The sequence below is a fragment of the Vanacampus margaritifer genome, chromosome 6 (assembly GCF_051991255.1).
Source record: "Vanacampus margaritifer isolate UIUO_Vmar chromosome 6, RoL_Vmar_1.0, whole genome shotgun sequence".
NCBI classification, from domain to species: domain Eukaryota; kingdom Metazoa; phylum Chordata; class Actinopteri; order Syngnathiformes; family Syngnathidae; genus Vanacampus; species Vanacampus margaritifer.
This window is the reverse complement of record NC_135437.1, coordinates 25,672,177-25,693,528: the sequence shown is the minus strand read 5'-3', so window position 1 is coordinate 25,693,528 and position 21,352 is coordinate 25,672,177. Positions and strand designations below refer to the sequence as shown.

General features: G+C 41.0%; 1 protein-coding gene across 2 annotated transcripts in view; it reads right to left on the bottom strand.

The window, feature by feature from the left end:
• Positions 1 to 881: 881 nt before the first annotated feature.
• The window catches only part of jph3b (junctophilin 3b), a 56,524-nt gene continuing 36,053 nt past the window's right edge, over positions 882 to 21,352 (bottom strand). For both annotated transcript variants that reach the window (XM_077567740.1, XM_077567739.1), the window contains 3 exons: positions 19,454 to 19,578; positions 13,915 to 14,876; positions 882 to 5,335 (listed from right to left, as the gene is read on the bottom strand). In XM_077567740.1, the coding sequence (XP_077423866.1) occupies positions 5,255 to 5,335; positions 13,915 to 14,876; positions 19,454 to 19,578 (1,168 nt within the window). In that variant the 3' untranslated portion in view covers positions 882 to 5,254. The remainder of the gene's footprint in view (positions 5,336 to 13,914; positions 14,877 to 19,453; positions 19,579 to 21,352) is intronic.

The following is a 21,352-nucleotide window of genomic DNA, read 5'->3' as shown; positions in this document are numbered from 1 at the left end:
CTTGATTTTTTTTAAAATTGGGGCAACTTTGGTTAATTTGTGTGTTTTATTGAGAACATTTTAGATCCATAAATGTACATTGGTAAACTTGAAACCCTTATTCAAATTATTTTTGATTGAAACTGACAATTATTTTAAGTCTCTTAAATTTGTAACGAACAAGAAATGTCATTTCATAGCCCATAGTTATAGCCTTAGCTCTTGATTGAATGTGCATTCTGTTATTGTTCATGCATGGTAATAACGTTTACGTGGCCGTGTCTCACAAATGACGGCATTGCTTTAAATATTAGTAATATAAACTATTTTACATGTACATTTTAGTGGGCTATACAGTGTATTTCATTAAATAGTAATTGATTAGTTTAAGCACAATTCAACTTATTAAAATTAAAACAAAGATAGGGAGATACTTTATTCAATATTTTAAACTATTTTTACACATTATCACCTCATCTACGAATGATCTGGCCAGTCGGTATTTTTTTCAAATGTGGCCCACGGAAGTACTGCATGTCTTTTGTAGTTGTCGGAGGTCGTTATGCTGTAATTTGAATTTGTCACCAGTAGATGGAAGCAAATCTTCATGTTTAAAGCCACGCGATACCCAATAGGCCATTCGTTTGACTGAAAATGAAACCCAGGAATACTGTTAGTTTGGTCAATTATGTGTTGGTTTTGGCATAATATTTGAATCTGTTAGTTCAGCTTTTCCTCAACGATTTATCCCCCCCCCCCCCCCTGGTCTTTACTGTCACTGAGCGCGCTTGACCCTTGGGGGGGGGACAAAAAAAAAACATCTTCTCTTACAGGTTGTTATATTAACCATCTCCGTAGATATTCTACACTCACACTCACAGTAAAAACACAACTCTGAATAGTCATTTTTATTTTAAACACTTTAATTTCTCCACGTGAAACAAAACCAAAACAGAGTAATTCCCAGAAATAAAGAAAACAGGAGAAGGATAGGAAGAAAAAAAAACAATTTCAAACTATTGAGAGAGTTTGGCATGCTTGACATGCTGCAGTGTAACAGGTGCATCGTCACCAGGCTGACGACAAACAGCAGAACCTTTGTCAGTCGAGGACCCAAATGAATGCAATTAATATATCGGTCTCCTGGTTTTAACACATGAAGGATGGGGAGAAATGACAGAAATGAGACAACAGCTGAGATGAGGCTGCTGTCGGCCAGAAACGCAGCAGCAGCTCAATGCCCCCTGAAAGAGTTGCCGGTGGCTTGTGGCACAGACTTCTTATCTCATCACGTTGGGAGGATGCGCAAACGTTTGTTTAGACACTCCCGTGACCTTTCACGAATGCAAACTTGCAAATAAGTACAGAGTCTGATCTGCCAGATGGATTTTAGAGACAAATCTCTTGTATGCAGTCATGAATTCCATTAAAATACACTAAAGCACTTTAGACTGTCATTGAATCTTATGATTACGGAGAAACGTTAAAACCCACACTTTGAACCTGGTCATTGTTTTGTACAACAATTGAACAACACTACGGTTATGTGCAAATGTCTCAGGCCTTTACTAGAGTTGTTGTTTTGATGACTAATATTTTAATGAATTTAAAGTGACCTAAGATATTTGTGCATTTTTGTAATTCAAGCCCTGCTCAGCTAATAAACAAAGCATAACATGAACAGAAGGTGAATTTTGACTCAGATGTCCTCTTTGCATTGTTGTTTAATGTGACATATTTCCTGCACTGCCACTCAAAAAACACACACAAACAAACAAAAACAATTAAAATAAAACTATGGAATTAATACACAAGCATGCATTGGGATTTAACAAAACAAATCCCATATGAAATACGGGCTGGAATTAACAGTAATGATCAATTAATCAATAAAAGTCTCACTTTTTGTTGCTTTTGAATGCAATAAGGACATCTACTGATGACCGGAACATGTATTTTAGTGCAAGTGTCATACTTAGCAGAATAATGCTGCCCGGTGGAGCTGCCTTAACTCCTCGTAGCTCAATTTTCAATAGTGGCAGCATTTTCGCTGCTTGCAGCCATGTTAGTGCACGCCATTTTACTTTTGTTCAATATGCGAATAAGCAATCTTGAGTTCCACAATCGATGGAATTCTTAATGATCAATTAATTGATAACTATGCCAATACCTACTCCAAAAACAATAAATATGTTGGCGTACTTCATCAGACATGTTGCTTAACACATTTTGTTGCGGTCTTTAGATTCAATTCTGCATTCACTGCAAAAAAAAAAGAAGAAAAATTCAGTGGTGTTAGGCTTTTGGATGAAATTTCATTATGAAACCTATATGCACTACTAACTACAGGTCAACTTAATTTGATTTTTAAATGCCCATTTCGTCTTGCTCATTGTTCCATTGCTTTTTGCATAACTTGCAAATTTCACAAATGTTTGAGCCATTAATCAACCAATACATTTCCACGGACGTCCAGTTTTATTCTTTACTGTAACTCAAATCTCTATTGCAACCTCCTCTCCAAGTATGTCGATAGTTACCGATTCACAGACCCCCGTGACTTTTCATCAGTGCTTCAGTAATGTGTATGATGGATGGAAATGCTAACTTAGCCTTTAGCTCTCTCCATTAGCTTACCCAGAGGAAGTACACATACTTGTGGGGGATTTTAGTCATGTGGATTTAATAGTAATATGTCCCAGATTCCACCAGCCTGTTAAGTTCACAGGGGGGTACAAAATAAAGTCAACTTGAATGTTAAACAGATATGAAGGGCTATACCATCACACCACCTGAGCCACTCCAAACACATATTCCTGTTTATGTTACCAGTTTACACTCCTCTCGACCTGATGCGTCACAAGCAGGCTACTAAAAGATCATACAGACAAGCTTACTGATTGTCTTGTCTTTTATTTTACCTAAAATATTCAACAAGTCCTTAACACGGGCCGCTATTCCATCTCACCTGAGGTCCTCAACCATGACGCCTATTCCAAAAAAGTCTCCCCATCAGTACCTTAAGTGTCTTTCTAACTCCACTGCAGTAATTCTGAAGATTTTGAGAAGCTGGTCAGAAGACACATGTGACATCACCCAGGGACTGTTGCCCTCATTTGACCCCCACTAATTTGCTCCGCAGGGAAAACAGGTCACCTGGTGATGCTACAGCCCGAGCTTTACACACAATCCTGACACATTTGGAACAGAAAAACAAGGCATCCTTCCATCGACTTCAGCTCCGCATTTAATACAATAATTCCAAATAAGATGACATCTAAATTAAACAATCTTTTGAGAAAGGACTTCCTCTGTGAGCACCCAACAAGAGTCAGAGTAGGGCTCCACCTCTTCTTGCATTCAGCCTCAACAGCTGCCTATAAGGATGTGTGCAGTGCACATTGTACACTGACAAAGATTCTGGTTCCGATGATACTTTTTGACGCTCCAAGCTCAGTGGCCAGTTGCCCGTGTGAAAAATAGCCATTGAAAGTCTCTACTGATAAATCAATCGCTCGGTGTTGTCTTGGTCTCAAAATGATGTCAAAATGGAAACTAGGAGGACTGTTTAAAAGGGAAGTCAACCTTGGCAATAATATTTCATATGTGACGTCACTAGTCTAAACATGACGTTCTGATTGATATTACATTTATGGAATACGAGTTATGCAGCAAAATCCAGCTGTATTTACCATCTCAAGGGGCGGCCATTTTGCCACTTGCTGTCGACTGAAGATGACATCACAGTTGCTCAGGACACATGCAACGACCAATCACAGCTCAACTGTTTTCTGAAGCTGAGCTGTGATTGGGTGTTTCCTGAGCCCTGAGCAACTGTGATGTAATTTTCACTTGACAGCAAGAGGCAAAATAGCCGCCATCTGATATTGATAAAAAACTGCTGGATTTTGACGCTCATATTCCACTAACACAATATTAATCAGAACATCGTATTTGGACTAGTGTGGCTGCATAGAACATATTATTGTCAAGAAAAATATTTTGGGGGTTAACTTCCTCTTTAAATGCCAATTTTAATTGAACCACGAAAACCATGGGTTGATTTTCCGATCAAACTGCTGTTGCAATACTACTAAAAAATAAAAAGAAGTGTTGGACATGGATTTAAAAGTTTAGAGACGGTGAAATCAAATTATTTTGTAAAGATTATCGTGCATATTAGGATCATTCTGCTATTTCACCCAAAAGCCCAAAAATCCCTTAATTTGTATCGCGCCACTCACCAAAAAACTGCCGGGATGTGTTTAGTATTGTCACATCCACACTTGATTATTGTCTCTAAAAGCCTCTGCCAGTTGTACAACAGGTTTTAAGATATGCCAAGGAGGGTCTGTCCTAAACTACCACCAACTCACAGGAAGCACAGGTCAATGACTCGTGCGCATGGAGGTGGGAACGAGTAGGAGGGAAAGACACAGAGAGCGTCGCTGCCGGGAAAATGGTGGTAAGCTGGATGTGGATGAATAGAGAGCATGTCCTCATGAGACAAACACACATACAATGGCTTTGTGGAGGCACACCGTAGTCATGCACTTTACTCACACACAGATGATGTCAAATGAAAGAGTGGGATGGGAAACAAGCCAAGAGTGTGTGTGCATGCCCAGGTTACACGGATAGGCAGCCTCCGAGAGCGTATCTAGGTGGTGCTGTGATTCAGTTCCTGCATTTGTCTCTCCTGACAGAGATGAAAGAAATAGGGCAGGCGGAAGAACCAAAAGGCTGGAGTCATATAGAGTCAAGTTTACAAAATAAATATTATATCCATCAACATATTATACATGAGCGAAAATGTTCATAAAGAAATATTAGAAATCTGTTGTAAACTAGGATTTGAAGATGAAAAAGGTATATATTGTGTCTTCAGACTTGGAAGTGGGCATTACTTGCTGTAATGCCATGGCCTGGCAATCAGACCAATTTCAGTCAATATGTGAACTACCGAAGCTCACTTTAGTCCAGTTTCTGGACCGTATTACGCAGCCCATTGACTGAAGCTGGTGTACCCTTCTTACATCCACGTCATTGGGCTCTGCACTGCAGTGTCGCCTTCACCTTAGCTGGACTAAGATTTGAACACACTTGCAAATGAGCCAACTTTAGCCCAAATGTTTGGAGCTAAAATGGATTGTAGCCCTCGATGTCCTCTTCAGGTGGTTGCAGTCATTTTCCCAGGAACACGAAGGGACAGCACATCCCTTATAATAACTATACAAGTTTATAGTATAGCCTCATTCCCAAAACAATGTTATTCTTAAATAAAAAAGTGGATAAACAAAACAGCCATTCCAATGTTGAGAAGAATCACCATGGTAACCAGGATAGCGCTGAATGCCTGTGGGGAGACAAAAAAAAAGGCTTAATGGTAAATAATGACACCAAAAAAAACACAGATATTTTGAATAAAGTCAGTGTATGTAACTGATAAAAACAGAGACAATATTCCACTGGAAGGAGGAGGATAATCATCAAAAGTGTATCTTCAGGACACATATTCGTGAGCATCAATCAAGTTACAAATAATGTAGACTTATGGGAACAGTCACTTGAGCTCTGTTTTGGAATGGAAACCCTCACTACTTGACGTTTAAACGTTTTAGTGAGCGAAACAACATGCGGGGCTCTGTTTTTATAGACAAGTACAGAGGATGGGTCCTTTGACATGTGCTTGGCACATCTGATATTTTGTTTGCCGAATTTGTTGGTGGAAGGATGTCTGCAGACGTGGGCGTGTGCTGGATGTCATCATTCAATACATTACATTGTTACCATTTCCATCATTATTATCATATACTTTTGAATTTATCCCACTGGCTATGTACTCCAAAACTTGAGGTCCAAACAACCTATTACTAAACTTAGAGTTTCTACTGTCTTTCCAAGCTAAGATTCAAACATCACTACAGGATTTGCTTTCTTGCTCAATGACACATCAACAGATGGTCGCTGCCAAGTAAGGTCACGTAGGTGAAGGCCAGTGCTACTGACCACCGGTCCCGTCTGGCTGGCTAATATTATTAATGATGCAGGTGTCATGGTCCGTGATTGTTACTTTAAGGCCCTGTCCACACGAAAGCCCGTTTCAATGTATCCTCACAAGTTTCTTACCGTTTAGGCCGTTCGTCCACATGACTGTGCGGTTTCGGAGCTTGAAACCGATCACTTTTGAAACCGGGCTCCAGAGTTGAAAGATTTCAATACGCGCCCCGTACGCCTCCGTCTGGACACCATATGCAGCATACTCCTCTAGTGATGATGTCATGGTCGCAGCTCGATGACGACGCATTGTCGCAGATTGATGACGTATGCGGCAATTCTCGCGTGATTGCGTGCAAACCGTCATTCTGTCGACAACAATGGCGGACAGCCGTGTTGTAGTCGTTTTGCGCAGCCTCCTTAGCTTGCTTATGCAGCAAAATATTTAGCTTCTTTATTCCCACGCCACGTTCAACAAGCGGCGTTGTACTTGACTCACCCGCCATTGTCACGTCTACCGTATTCGTCTTTTTCATGTCATTTTGATACATGCAAAGCCATGTTTGTTCTGTAAATTGCAATGCCTCCTTTGCTGATTCTTCTAAAAAACTTTCCGTTAACTCCCTGTGCCTGTGCTGCAGCGCCGCTCCAGACTTGGCATATATATTACAGCTGTTAAACGTCCTCGGCGTCTTCTTTTGGACACACGCAAGTCTTGTAACGCGTCTGTGTATATGAGATTTGTTTGAGGAACGAAGCCGGCATTGTTTCCGTCTGGACGGGGCCTTAGTTTTGGTTAGATTTTAGTTGTCGTGTGTTCTCTGTGTTCCTTTTGTCATTGTTTACCTCGTTACGTTTTATCATGTCCACCTGTGTTTGCCACTCTGGCACCTTGTGTCATCCAATCAGCTCCCTCAGCCACATGTGTGTATGTCCAGGTGTCTCTCGTCTCGTTAGTGTGTGTGTGTTTGGTGCCCAGTCTCGTTTCCTGTACGTTTGTTTGCTCCCTCAGTCCAAGTCCTGTTAATCCTACTGTATGTTTTTTTATTTGGGACTTTTGTCAATAAAGCATTTTTTGTTTTTCCTAGTACTTAATTTGCCTTTTCATTTTTTGTTGAATTGAATTACCTTTTTGAGCACCACCAGACAAACCTGCCCGCAGGAGTTTTGTTTGATTTTGTGACAACACAACACACAGCCCATTGAGAGCAACACCCACAACAGTTAGGCCTGAATAAATAGTATCTACAAAAGAGAAGCTACAAAATACTACTTCATCATCAGTGTACTGTACAATGTCAAAGGTCATTAAAACACCAAACCTAGTCATGGCCTGAGACACATAGGCTACTGTAACTGTACGGGGAGAGATTTGTCTCAAAATTATTCACGTCATGTGTTTTTTATATTCACAAATGTGTCTGTGATCTACGTTTTTTTTTCCTCTTCAAATGCACAAATACTGAAATATCCTCGATTTACGCAGGTTTAAAAAAAAAAAAAATTATGTGTGTGCATTTATCATGCATGTTTGTGGATCAGCGGGCACACATTTATTTTTCAGACAAATATCACGCAGCATTCACACGTACAGGTTCCATATATTCACACGTGGAAGGGCCCTTCCCTCCTCCATCCACTAGGAGGTAGTGTTGCTGTCTCAATTGAACTGGAATAAGTCGCCTCCCGTTTTTCATTTAAAAGTGAGAAAACGTGCCTTTATCGAATTTTCTATTATGTGGTTAATTAACACAAGTCGGGAAACAAAATATAATTTGTTTCCCTTGAGCGTACTTTGCCTTGAAGTCAGAAGACCTTCTTCTTCTGCTGCTGCTACCTCTTCGGCTGCTGCTGCAGCGGTAAAAGAAGAGAAGAAGTTGGTTCTGTTGAATGGGCTCACAAATCATTGTTTTTTTATTTTTTGGGGGAGTTTGAAGGCCATAGGTTATCAGGAAAAGATACAAAACATAAATCATCTGAATTAGAGCTGTATCACCAATGCATATTTTGCAAATAGTTTATACAAGTGTCACAATATATATATATATATCAAGCCAAACCACAAACTACAAGTTCTCAGCTTCAATGTAATCACCCTGGAGTAAATATGGTAACTGTGTCCTCAGATCTCAGTAAGCATCGACATTTTATCCACGGTCAGGTCGTCAAGCAATGAGCAGAGTGAGTGATGATAAAACCAATGAGAAGCTACAGTACATGATGAGTCAAGGAGCTTTGAGAGTCTGACGAAGCCAAAGCTGAAGAAAGCAGGACAGTCAACGTCATATTAATTGCCTTCAATGTGTGGGCCATCGTCCACTGCGAGTTCTTGTCACAGGACCTGACGACCACCCAGCAAGTCTACAAAGCGATCTTGCGGTGTTTGCTTTGTTCAAGAAGAGGTAAAAGTTGTAGTGACAACTTGTGGTTGCTTCCACATGACAATCTGCATGTTCACAATCCCTTGAGCATCTGACAATTCATGTCCGAGAAGAATGTCGCTGCTGGAAGCAGTATTACTGAAACATTGTTGTAAATGAATGTGATAATGAGGTTTCTGGTGATGAACCCTATAATAGGCTTATCCCAGATCTGTGACATATCATCAGGTCACAAGTGGATGCAATCCATCTGAGAGACTGCTCTTACTCAGCAAGATGACTGTGCTACTCAGCAGCACAATGAGTGGCAGATTAAATACATAACACATTTGAAGTGTTTTCCCATGAGTGCCCAAGTTTCATTGTTAAAAAGGAATCATATCATAGTGAAGGCCTTACATATAATAAACCCAGTCATAAACTTTGTTATTTTGCATTTGTGCACTTTGGGCACTATTTTCGTGCCCAGCGCAAGTCTAGCGCAAAGCGTAGTTTAACTGTGCGCATGGGTGGAGTTTTCCTTCTTTTGGTAGAAGTGGCCGTTTGCTCTACTGTGCGCCGTTGGGGAGGGAACACAGCCAACTTCCAGCCAATCGAAGCGGCTCCCCTCATTCCCTTTATTTAAAAGGGAAGTCATCCTTAACTCTTTGACTGCCAGACGTTTTCAGAAAAGGGATGCCGTGGGTGCCAGCCGATTTAAGCATTTTGACTGATCTTTCAAGGTCCACAGAAAATTATGTGTTTGGACTATGGAAACACACATACTACCAAATGAAAACTCTCATCTTTCATCAGAAAAAAAAGTTTGTTTCTACCTTATTCCGTTTTTCAGTAATCAACAATAGAAAATGGTTAGTTTCACCTCTGTTTTGAAACAAACGTCTTTTAACGTCTTTGGCACTCCGCCCTAGAATTTTACTAAACGTTATTTAACGTTTTTGGCAGTCAAAGAGTTAAACATTTCTTGACAATAATATTTAACCTCTCTTGTCTAAACATGACATTCCTATTAATATTACATTTGTGGAATATGAGTTATGTAGCAAAATCCAGCCATTTTTATCTAGCTTGGGGGCGGCCATTTTGCCACTTGCTGTCGACTGAAGATGACATCAAAGTTGTTCAGGGCTCGGGGAACGACAAATCACAGCTAACCTGTTTTCTGACGCTGAGCTATGATTGGTTATTAACTGAGACCTGAGCAACTGTGAACTCGAAAGCAAGTGGCAAAATGGCCAAAATGTGGCACTCAGTACATATAGTAGCACCGAGGTGAGGTCACACTTGAAGGTATTTGCACACCAGTTCAAAATAGCAAACAGTGTTGAGAGAATCCACTCAAGCTGTTGATCACAATACAGTAAATATCAGAATTGGTGTATTTGCAATTACTTCCATGTCTGTTCTCTATTTAGCTCAAGTACATTGCCCATGTACGATATACTGCTGAAGAGCAATCTTGAAGTCCCTTATAGTCAACTTAAGTCATTGCACAACGAGAGTGAGAGCAGCCAGCTTGTTGCAACATTCTGCGTCTATTTATCTCAGTGTGACGATAACTGTGTATGCTGTGAACCTGCTTTACACAAATCCCGCTTGGTTCTCTGCAGCTGCAAACCACCCCCCCCCATCCCCCCCCCCCAACCCCTCTCCTCCCCACCTCTACCTACTCCCCCCACCACTGTTGCTGACACCCACCCGCCGATTGGCCACTGTCGAAGCAAGGCATAAGCTGTTCCCTAGCAACAGAGCGCTAGTTAACCAATAGGGGGGCCATCTGAGAGGAAGCCCTACTTTGCCAATCTGCTGTTACTAAGGTACAGAGAGGACCAGTGGGTTTCTCTCGCTGCGTGTGTATGTGTGTGTGTGTGTTGAAGGAGGTTCATGCAATGGAAACTAGCAACCATGAGCTACTACATAACATCATTGGCGGTCGGACTGCTGTAGACAAATGATATTGAAATGAACCAGCGTGATTAAGGAGTCTGAAGCTGTATGCACGCGCAATGACAGTGTTGATGGGTTCTTATATGTAAAAGTGTTCACTATTCCCCACAGGATAGTTCCCATTGTATTGCAATTTGCTGAACACTGCGGGTGTATTTTTTGTGGTGGATTAGCATGGTTCAGGCCATGCACCTGGCGAGACAAAACGATAATAACCAACAAAATCCTGTTTGGTCAAATACAACAGATGCTTAGAATAGATCCTAAGCGAGAACCTCTGATTATTATCTTTATATAAGGAATGATATATTTTTTAATTACACATAACAACACATTTTTTTTATTATTATTATTATTATCACATCATTTACATTAAATGCAATGCACATGTAAAACACATGAACAGAAATGGACTTTTCTGAATACTTTGAAAAGTTCTCTGTTTGCTCCTCACCCTCCCCGTGTCTTAATCGTAATTATGTAAATGGCTATCCATGAATTTAGCTTGTCAGTAGCACCTTGGCTTGGCATAATAATATTAACACATGCACACACAACAGCTTTCGCTTCTCTCATTCCAATTCAAAGACAGGATAATAGTGCTGTCTCTGACCACCTGAAATGTTTTCTAGCTAGAAAAAAATGTCAGCTAATTCCTAAAAACATAAACAGTTACTGTAGCAATATGACAAATGTTAATGCTAATTGTGTGGAAACGGCCGCGTTGCAGGATGATGACATATTAGAAATGTCTAATCTTCTATACAGTTACCACCTAGTCCAGGAGTAGGGAACCCTGGTCCTCGAGAGCCGCTGTCCCGCCTGTTTTCCATGTCTCCCTTCTCCAACACAGCTGACTCATATTATCAGCTCATCGGCATGCTCTTTAGAAGCCACTGATAACGATCCTGTTCATCAAATCAGCTGTGCTGGTGGAGGGAGACATGGAAGACAGGGAGGACAGTGGCTCTCGAGGACCTACTTCTGGCCTAGTCAAACACTAAAAGTTGTGTGCACACAATAAGAAGCCAAGACGTTCCATCTTAAGTAACTCGATGACTGTTTGGGGGTGCATAGAGTGGCTGCTCCGCCCTGAGACACTTTGAAAAAGCCACAAATTAAATAATGAAAATGAAAAAGAATTGTAAAAAATATATATATATTTTTTAATCTAAATATGTGTATATATGCAGAGCTATTGATTACTAAAATGTATTTTATTATCTTGGTTATTGCGGTTTTAAAAGTCGGTCCCTATGCAATACACATGTTCGGCTAAACGTGACCACAGATCTTCATTCGGAATAATTTCGATCGGAATGATAAAAAAGTTTCCATGTACACTGCCCATCTAGTTATGATACATGGTTAGGGGATGCTATTAAAAAACATTTTTAAGATGATAATGATAATTTGTTCAATGAATTAATTTCTAAAATGATTCAGAAGGATTGTCCCATGCAGTTGTCATATTTCTGAATAAAATTCAATGACCCCCACAACACACATCCACGTCTGCCTTTGCTTCCATCAAAGCCAAAATCCACCAGCACCCGCGCCACCATTTAAACCTGCTTTTCGACGTTCTGCCACCAAATTGCTAGATGCACCGGGGCCGTGGCAGCTCAGTCCCCGGAACACCCAGCAAGGCGTACAACATCTACCAAATTCACAATCATTCTAAACTAGACTTTCCCCAAGCCCAGCCAGGCGCAACCATTTCCAAAATAAAGACCCCGGTACCAAAATAAAAGATGCACCCGTTTTTACGCCGTCTGTCTCCAAAATAAAAGCCCAAAATGTGAATTTAGGGTATCTGGAAGTCATATACTGATCATCTCCAGTGGCGTGCATATCATATTTAGCAAGCTAGCAGGCAGGGTTCAACGCTTCTATGGATTTCACGACCGGCACATGTCAAATAAAAACTATTGATTCCAAATCTAACTCATATTCACCACCATAACAATGATTACAGTTGGTTGTGAGTGGCATTTTCAGATTTTCAGACCAGCACTAGTCAGCAGTCGCCAGTGGAACATGGAAGCAGTCAATTGAATGAATGTACGAAATATAATGTATCACCTTGTGATTTGGCAGGGAACGCCTTAATTTCAAGGTCACTCCACCCGATTTGCGTACATTTCATGAACACTTCAGTCAATAGGAATCTGCGCAGAATCAGGCCATCCCTCCATTTTCTATGCCACTTGTCCACGTTAGGATAGCGGGTGAGTTGCGGCCTATCTAAACTGACTTTAGGCAAGAAGACGGGTACGCCCAGGAATGGTCACCAGATAATTGCAGGATACAAATGGACAAACAACAATCCAGTCAAACCTATAGGGACAATTTAACGTTTTTTTGTAATTTGGGTTAAAGCTTGAGTACCCTATGAACACCCATGCAATGTGCTGGGAAAACATGCAAAATACATACATGACATTTCAGCTAAGTTTTGAGTAAAAACAAACAAAACAAAAACAGTATTACTGCGTGCAGTTCAACACCACTGAAGACTATAGGTCAACATTAAAATAATAAAATGACTGTAAACCACAGTTTTAAAGGGACTGCAACATGAAAAATCAACTTTTTGGAGCTTTTAGCCATGTTAAAATGCGAATTCCTCACCAAAAACATGACCAAAGTTCTGTTTTCCTCCATTCGCCCTTGTATGAGAAATTCAAGGTCATTCTGCTCTCCAAGCACCAGCCCCTCCCAACCTGAGAAAACGAGCTGTCGGCACGGTTTGACGTCATTGCGTGCGGCCCCACCGCCGCGCCGCCTCTGCGAACTAAACGCACGCCCACTTTCTCTGAGACCTCCCCCTCCATGGGATGATGACAAAAGTAGCCTTTATCAATAAACATTCTGTCCAAATTAATTCAAAGCAATCACTTATTCTTCACATTTGCAATGCCAGAGTGCAATGAAATGACAATTAGCTGTCTTGAAATCCATTGGCTGACACTGGTCTAAACTACAAGTAAAACATTTGCACTGATGAATTTAAACGATGCGCTTCGTGACCTGCTCTGACCCGTTTTGTTTCAAATGTTTATTCAAGAATTGATGGATTGCGTGACCAGACGCAGAGATCTAGCAGCCCGTGAAATCGACTTAAAAGCTATCTGTATGTTTCGTGGGCGTTGCGCGAAGCAGCCGGATCGGACGACGTCATGAGATGAGAGGGGCGCGCGGCAGCCGCAGGGGAAGAGGCGGGGTTTTACTGAACCGAGCGTTTGACTTCCGGGTAAGAAAAATAGCCACCGAAATAACGGGCTTAAAATCCCATGGTGTAGTCCCTTTAATGTGAAGCAAAAGTGGGTGAATAATGCATTGTTTAAAAGTTTTATAGCGCAACTGCATAACCAATTTTATTACTCTTAAGAGTGTTAAAATGTTACTTAAAATATTTCCTCTAGAGTTAATAAAGTTTGGGGTTTTTTTTTGGCAACAGTTGGACCTCAGAACTTATTTACAGAATATGTGAAAAATCGATTCTAAATCAATAAAATAGAGCGTCACAAAAGCAATTCTGTAATTTGTGGCACCATCTTTTCGAACTGTGTTTGTCGATGTGTGTTCTGCAATGCAAGGGTCTTACCGAGTGCCCTTTGCGCTGTATGAGTCCTTGATCCTCTGGTGCGATGGGGGAGGACTTCAGAGGCGGGGAGAGGGTGAGGTCCCGTCGTATAGGCCGAGAATCCATCTTGTCGCCCAGTCGTACGCTCTCCAGCTGGTCTTTGCCTTCCCGGCCCTCTTTCCCCTCTCTTCCCTCTCGGTTCTTATGTCTCTGTCGCTGCAGTGTGTGCGAGCGTCCCTCTCCGTGCGAATGACTGTCCCCGTGCTTCTCCTCCCCGTGCCCATGGGGCTTGTGGGTAGTGGAGTCTCTGGGCTGTAAAGGCTTCATCTCCATTTCGTAATTGCTCATTTTCTCTTCGTCCTGCTCGAGAAGCCGCCCCCCTCTGCCGTGCGCCGCCCTGTGCCCAGACGTCCAAGAGGCGGAAGAGGATGTCTCCGTCCATCTGTCTCCCCTGGTTTGTTTATGATTAGATGAGCCATGGTCCCGAGACTTGTGATTGGAGGAACTGTGTTTGTGTCCGTTGGTCCTGCTCGTGCCTTGTCCGCCTAGTCCCCCTCCTTTAAGGAAGACGCCTTTCCTCTTTTCCTCACTCCAGCTTTTTGCTCGCATGTATTCCACCTTTCCTCCTCCACCTTCACTCTCCCTGCTGCCTCCCTCTATCAAGACCTGAATTTCTGTCTGCCCTCCAGTCCCTTCTTTCTCACCCCGCTCTCCCCCGTCTTTCCCCCTGTCCCCGTGGTCGACTGCAGTCTGCCGGTGAAAGCGAGCGCTTTTGCTGCGTTGGGCTGGTCGAATTAAGGCAGGAGGACTGTGGGGAGGTGAGGAAGAAGGGGGACTGAGATCTGGTGTGGCGTTGGATGGGTCCTCCGAGCCTGTGCTCCTCACGTAGAGGTCGGGACTGTCTGCGGTTCCAGCGCTACTGGACAAGCCCTCACCCTCCACTTCGCTGGAAACCTGACATTTGGGACGCTGCACCTCCATGCCTGCGAAATCAGATGAGACCAGAAAAAAAATTGGTTTGTTACATTACACTCAGAAAATGAATAACGGCATAATTCACTTTTACGTGTTTTCATCTAGGCAATTTTCAGAATTGATTTGTTTAGATTCCTTAAAATCATCATAAATCCAATGAATTTCAAAACGAATTAAATTGAATTTGTTGAAACGTATGAATATAGTTTCAATGGCAGGCGTGGTTTAACCGAGATTCAAGCATTCCATTTGGGTTTACATAAATATTTCATTTCGTCTATGCTCCACATTTCCAGTAGGTAGCGGTAAGGCAACCTGTTTGTTAACAACATTTCAAACTGACAGGAAGAATAATTATTTTCCCAGCATGCCTAGCTGCATTTCTAAATAATTCCAGCCTTCTAACGGCTTTGGTTATAACTAACTAGATCTTTTAATTGTCATAATACTTCTTGCTTGTGTTCTCCTGTTGTGTCATAATGGTTGTGTGTGTTTTACTTCTTGGGAATAATTTTGTGGCGCCCTAAATTGGGGCGGAAAGGGGGGGGGGGGTGTAAGGAGACACTCGCATTGGTCTGTTCTAAAAATAGCTCACCGGTGATGGGAATTAAAAGAATAAAAATAACCCCCCAAAAAATGTATTTATCATGGAACACGTTTCTTAATTTACCAGATATTCTATGTTTTGTCTAAAATGTAATAGATTGTGTTGAATTAAAGAAAGAGCCGTTTTTATTTACTTAAATATTACAAAAAGGACAAACATAACAGCATAAATGGGCCCAAATAAAAATCCACGATAAGTGAATCCACAATAAGTGAACCGCGAAGTAGTGAGGGACTACTGGATTTGAGGTAAATTACAATTAAATAATTATACACATAAATAATATCGATAGATATACTGTAAGACAATGATCCGCAGTCCTGTTTTTTTTTTTGTTACTGGGTCGCGCGCTTGCAAATAACTTACTTTCTCATGGTACTGGTTCATTGGATACTCTAGTCTAAATTATCCTTATGTGTGAATGTGAGCTTGACTGGTTGCTACATGTGCGCTGAGGTTGACTGGCAACCAGTTCAGGATGTATGCCACCTCTTGCCCAAAGTCAGCTGGAAAATACTCCAGCACACCCGCGATCATAGTTCAGATAATGAATGAATGTATTCATTTTAGACATCTACAGCTGAGATTTTTTAATAATACAAACAAAATAAGAAAAACCTATAAGACTCATACCCATAAAGAAATTACAACATAAATAAACAGGGAGGTAAGAAAGAAATTCACAAACTATATATAGTAGCCTAATACATTCTGGTAAATGAATAAGCACAACTCCAAACAGATAAGACGGAGGTCGGAAGCAGAGCTGAAGAAAATATTCTAATAGACACGCAGAGTAAAATATGCACTGAAGCGCACCTGATCACAAACGCAAGTGAAGACTTCAGGTGAAAAGTAATTACCTGATTTATTTAGAGCACCAGAAATAACAGCTAAGATGGGACCAACGTGTGATAGCTCATGCTGGAGGAACTGTGATATAAAAATCACTCCCACATATTCTGGCTTGTCCTAAACTGAAAATATTCTTGAATAAGTCTCTAAAGCGCTCAGAGTAATTTTTGAACAGAATATTCCACAAAGCCATATAATAGGAGCAACACCTGAGGGGATGGAAAGAGGGGATGGAAAATAATTGCAATACAGCAATACAGGTGGTTGAGGCCAAAGCCCGCCCCCCATCATGTAAGGATTGATGTGGTATCGAAATGATGGTAAATACCACATGTCCAGTAGAAAATTGCACGTGAACGGTCCCTTATGTCGTATTTTCTACTGGACAACTGGGAATTAATTTTGATACCCGAGTTTCCGAGTTGAGAGAACTATTCAACTTTCAACATGGCGGAGAGCGCCGAAGGATTTGTGAATAGCAAGAAATAGTAACACTTATAAGGGCGTTAACGTCCGCCGTTTTAGAATCCACACAATTACGTAGCCTACACAATTTTGCTACAACAACAAAATCACATGAACACAACTTGGTCGTAATTAGGAGTTTCCGAGTGGTAAGGTCCATCTTTATCATAGCACGTGAAGGGAAATACGGGACATTTACCAGATGTAACAAATCACACATTTGTGAATGCTTCAACATTATACATAGAATGTGGTTCCATTCGCATTAGCATCTAGCTTTGTTTCGCTTCAATCGCTACAAGTGAAAACCTTTGATTGCCACAAAGAGTTTCACAGTGCACAGGGGTCACTGTCTCGGCCTGGAACAAACATGTGGGTTTGGTTGGTGTAGAAGTTCATCAATCAGTATTGTATTTCTTGATTTATTCACTACATTTACAGCTCAGCACACAATGCATGACGTCAGACTTCTTCTACGTGCATTATGCGTGCAGTCATTACGTGGGTGCCATCCAGTGTTCAGATTGAGACATTACAGTTGAATTACACGGTGCCTTGTTAAGAAGATGAAAAACGTGTGTTGCCATAACTCTGGTTAAATGGTAGGTATCCTAAATATTATTTGAAGCGGCGTTGTATTCAATTTAAATCTTTGCACTTCACTGTATTTTGTTAGATATTGTAGCATTTTTAATTCTTCATTTTATTTTATTAACCATTGTTACACACTATGAACATCCCAATTCTTTATATTAACCTTGTCGAAATGTTTTGTGTCCTTAGTAGAGCAGAAGGTGTTGATCTCGGTATGGTCTGACCTTGGGCTGGTACACATTGATTGGTCCAAAATTCCTTGTTTTATTTTGTACATGCACATTTCGGTCTTGAAAACCAAATTTGCTTTGAAATAACACACACATACACTCTTTACTTTCTTCATCAGTCACGGCCACCGTAAATTTGGTTCAACTTGTTTGTGAGATTTTGTTATGGGGAAAAATAGAACCTTCAACTATATAACATATTCAGTCCCGAACACACACCCAAATCTGACCTTGTTTACGCCATCTGCTCTGGAAAAGTACTCAGAGATATGTTTTGTCTACAAATAAAAGAGAGGAGGTCCTTAAACTATAAAAGCCGTTCGACACCCGGAAGAAGCACATTTGATGCTCTGAATCCCACGATGTTTAAGTGATGATAGAGGCTGTTATCTGTCCAGAGATCTCTGATTGATTAAAAATCATTTTTGCAAAGGTGTATTTTTCTTACATTAAATCTATCTTCATTTTTGGAACACGCAAAGAGGACAAAATTCCTAATTCCTTCAATTTCTTGAAAAGAAGTTGTACGACCACATATCACACTGGATATTTGTGTTTCGTTTTATTTATTTATCTATTTTACGTTAATTTCATTGTGTGTTCCATGCAAAATTTATATTTTATAAATAAATGGCAAAAAAAGGCAATCATTTCATGCAATTTTAAAAGGAACCCCGACTGTAAAGACAAGTTTGCTCTATATTATTTATTTTGTTGTTACTAACGTAACTATGAGATTCATTTTTCAAAAATCATTTCCAGTTTAATACATTTTGTAGAAATTTTATTTGGACGTACGCCGCCATTGTTATTTACGCATTCAGTGCGTAGTGACGAAGAATGGCGGCGGCTCTCTGCCGAGCAATGTGAAACGTCTATAAAGAAAAAAAAGGTAAGCCTCCGTAGCGTTCCTAAAGGGACGATCAAAACACTTGAATGCGTCTGGTGAATGACAAGAGCATGGCGTGGGGGAGGGTGACTCTCCCAATCGCGTGTTGTTTCTTTAGGAACGCTACAGAGACTTAACTTGCTTTCTCTACTGTATAGGCATTTCACATTGATCGGAAGAGAGCCGCCGCCAATTAATGTCACTACGCACTGAATGCGTTGCGATGTAAATAACAATGGCAGCATACTTCCGAATAAAGTTTCTACAAATTATTTTTAAATGGAAACAATTTTTTTTTTTTAAATGAATCTCATAGTTATGTTAGTAACAACCAAATAAATAATAGAGCAAACTTGTCATTACAGTCGGGGTTCCTTTTAATGGAAATGCTATACCGTATTGCGATTCCCAATGTAGCAGATCATTATAATTAAAGAAAGAGCTTGGGAAATAGCTCTTTCTTTAAAATGATCTGTCATGCAAGTCTGCAAAAAATGTGTGTGTGTGTGTGTGTCTCACTGTTTTGAGCACAGCATGTGGTGGCTTGGCTCCCTGCGGTGTTTTATAGGTGTGACTGACAAAGGCAAAAAAAAAGGGTGGTTGACATGGACCGTTTCACAAGGATGCTTTTGTGGGCCTTTCTCTGTGCACTGTAGTTTGCTGTATCAGCAATCAGGAAAGGGTCTTTCCCAACGTTGGAAGAAATACATCGTCCAGCATTAAATCACTGTCTACTGTTTGTCTTCATTTCACGGAGATGAAGCAGGAGTCATGAGTTAGGCATGAGGCCAGGGTAGACCCTGGAGTGGTGACCAATCACTCACAGGGCAAATACGAGCAAAAAGCCGGCTCATTTCTTGTACCCATCGCTCGTCTGCACAATGGTGTGGAAATGGGCAGATGTATCTCAGTATCTGTAAGTTCTGTGAGTTTGTGTGCACCCACCAGTTCCCGGACGCTGGAAGGAAGGGGAGAACTGCTTGGCGGTGACTCTGGCCATGCGACTCTCCTCTTGAGCTTTCTGGGCCGCTCCAACCGCTGCCTCTGCTTTGCCCTGCGCATGAGCAGTCCTGACACACAGGAAAGGAAATTTGCAAAAGTTTCAGTCGATACAGAAGTCAGACAGTGCTGCCATGTGTTTGCAGTGAGTTGAACATGTTGAAAATGCAGCCACCTTAATTACTGTACTTCTGTCAAGCACAAAAGTATAAAGGTGAGAGAAAATGTTTTGATTGGCATGCAATTGATTTTCATAAAACTTTGCAGACGAGTGGTACAAGAACCGTTTAAATTCTAAAGCAAAAACATAAAATAACTGCGTTTTTCTTTCTAGGTGATATACGTACATACACAACGTATTTGGAATATTGTTTGTCTTTTTGAGTTTACTTATGTTGTGATTTTGTTCTATTTACAGAGGTGGGCAATGTCGGTCCTCGGGGGCCGGAGTCCTACAGGTTTTGGAGGTTTCTCACTTCCAACACAAGCTGATTCCAATCAACAGGATCGTTATCAGGCTTATGCAGAGCTTGCTGATGAGCTGATTATATATCAGCTGTGTTGGAGAAGGGCAACATGCAAAACCTGCAGGACTCCGGCCCTCGATGCCCACCTCTATTCTATTATGAGTCTCAGCAGGTTAGGGTTGTGAGGCTTCACATAAATATACTTTAGATAGAAAGTGCTACTCAGACAAATAAAAACATTCCATAATATTTTTTTGTGTGTTTTTTTTTTTTTTCAGATGTAGTGAAGCTTACAGAATATTTGTCGTGCAGTTTTGCAAACTCAAAATTAAAATGCACACAAACAACATTGATGATATAAATATTTAATGTATTTTTTTTATGTTAATATACTTGACCTTAAATGCTCTTCCTTCTAGCCGGCATACAATATGCAACAACATTTCCGGTGCGGTTATAATAGAACCGTTCCCCAGAACCTCTCCCAACCATGTTCCAGGGGTGGGCAAACCCGGCCCTCGAGGGCCAGAGTCCTGCAGGTTTTGGAGGTTTCACCTCTTCCAACACAAGCTGATTCCAATCAACAGGATCGTTATCAGGCTTATACAGAGCTTGCTGATGAGCTGATCATCTACCAGCTGTGTTGGAGAAGGGAACATCCCAAACCTGCAGGACACCAGCCCTCGAGGAACATAGTTGTCATAGCAATTCACGCAATTCAAATTAAATCTAACAGTTAAATTCCTTCCTATTTCCACATTCACATTTGTGTTCTAATTGTCATTTGCATCTAATCTCTCGCAGGCGTGTTTTCGTCATACCAGCACTAGAACTACTTCCGATCCGTGTCTGACAATCATGGGAAATGTCGTCCTTCTAGACTAATGCTGTGGTTGCCGGTCAGATCCGACGCAAGCTGAGCTTTTCTGGCGGCACATTTCCAAAGTAACGGTGTGGGACCGATGCCTGTGGTAAACGGCACAGCCAGATTCTAATTGACCCAATAAAAAAGGTTGGATCATGGTGAGTGCATTGTTTTGTTTTGTGCTGTTGAACTGTCAACCAAGATAGCATTTAACATCAGCTAAAGTAATAACATAAACCCTGGTGACCAAATTGACTAGTGATAAATTTGTTATAAATCGTTCCTCGTGAGAATTTACTGTATACTTGATTTTCAGAGAAATTGGAGTGCGCCGGTTTTTAATTTTGAAAAGCTGGTCATCCTACACTGAATATAATCTCGTACTGTAAGCATATAAAAGCATATGAGTCACATACTAACAAAGAAGTAGCTCGCAAGCAAATACATTGAAAAAACAAAGTCAGAAAATAGGGGCAAGGTAAGGTAACACGGAGCGTGATTTGATGAATACGC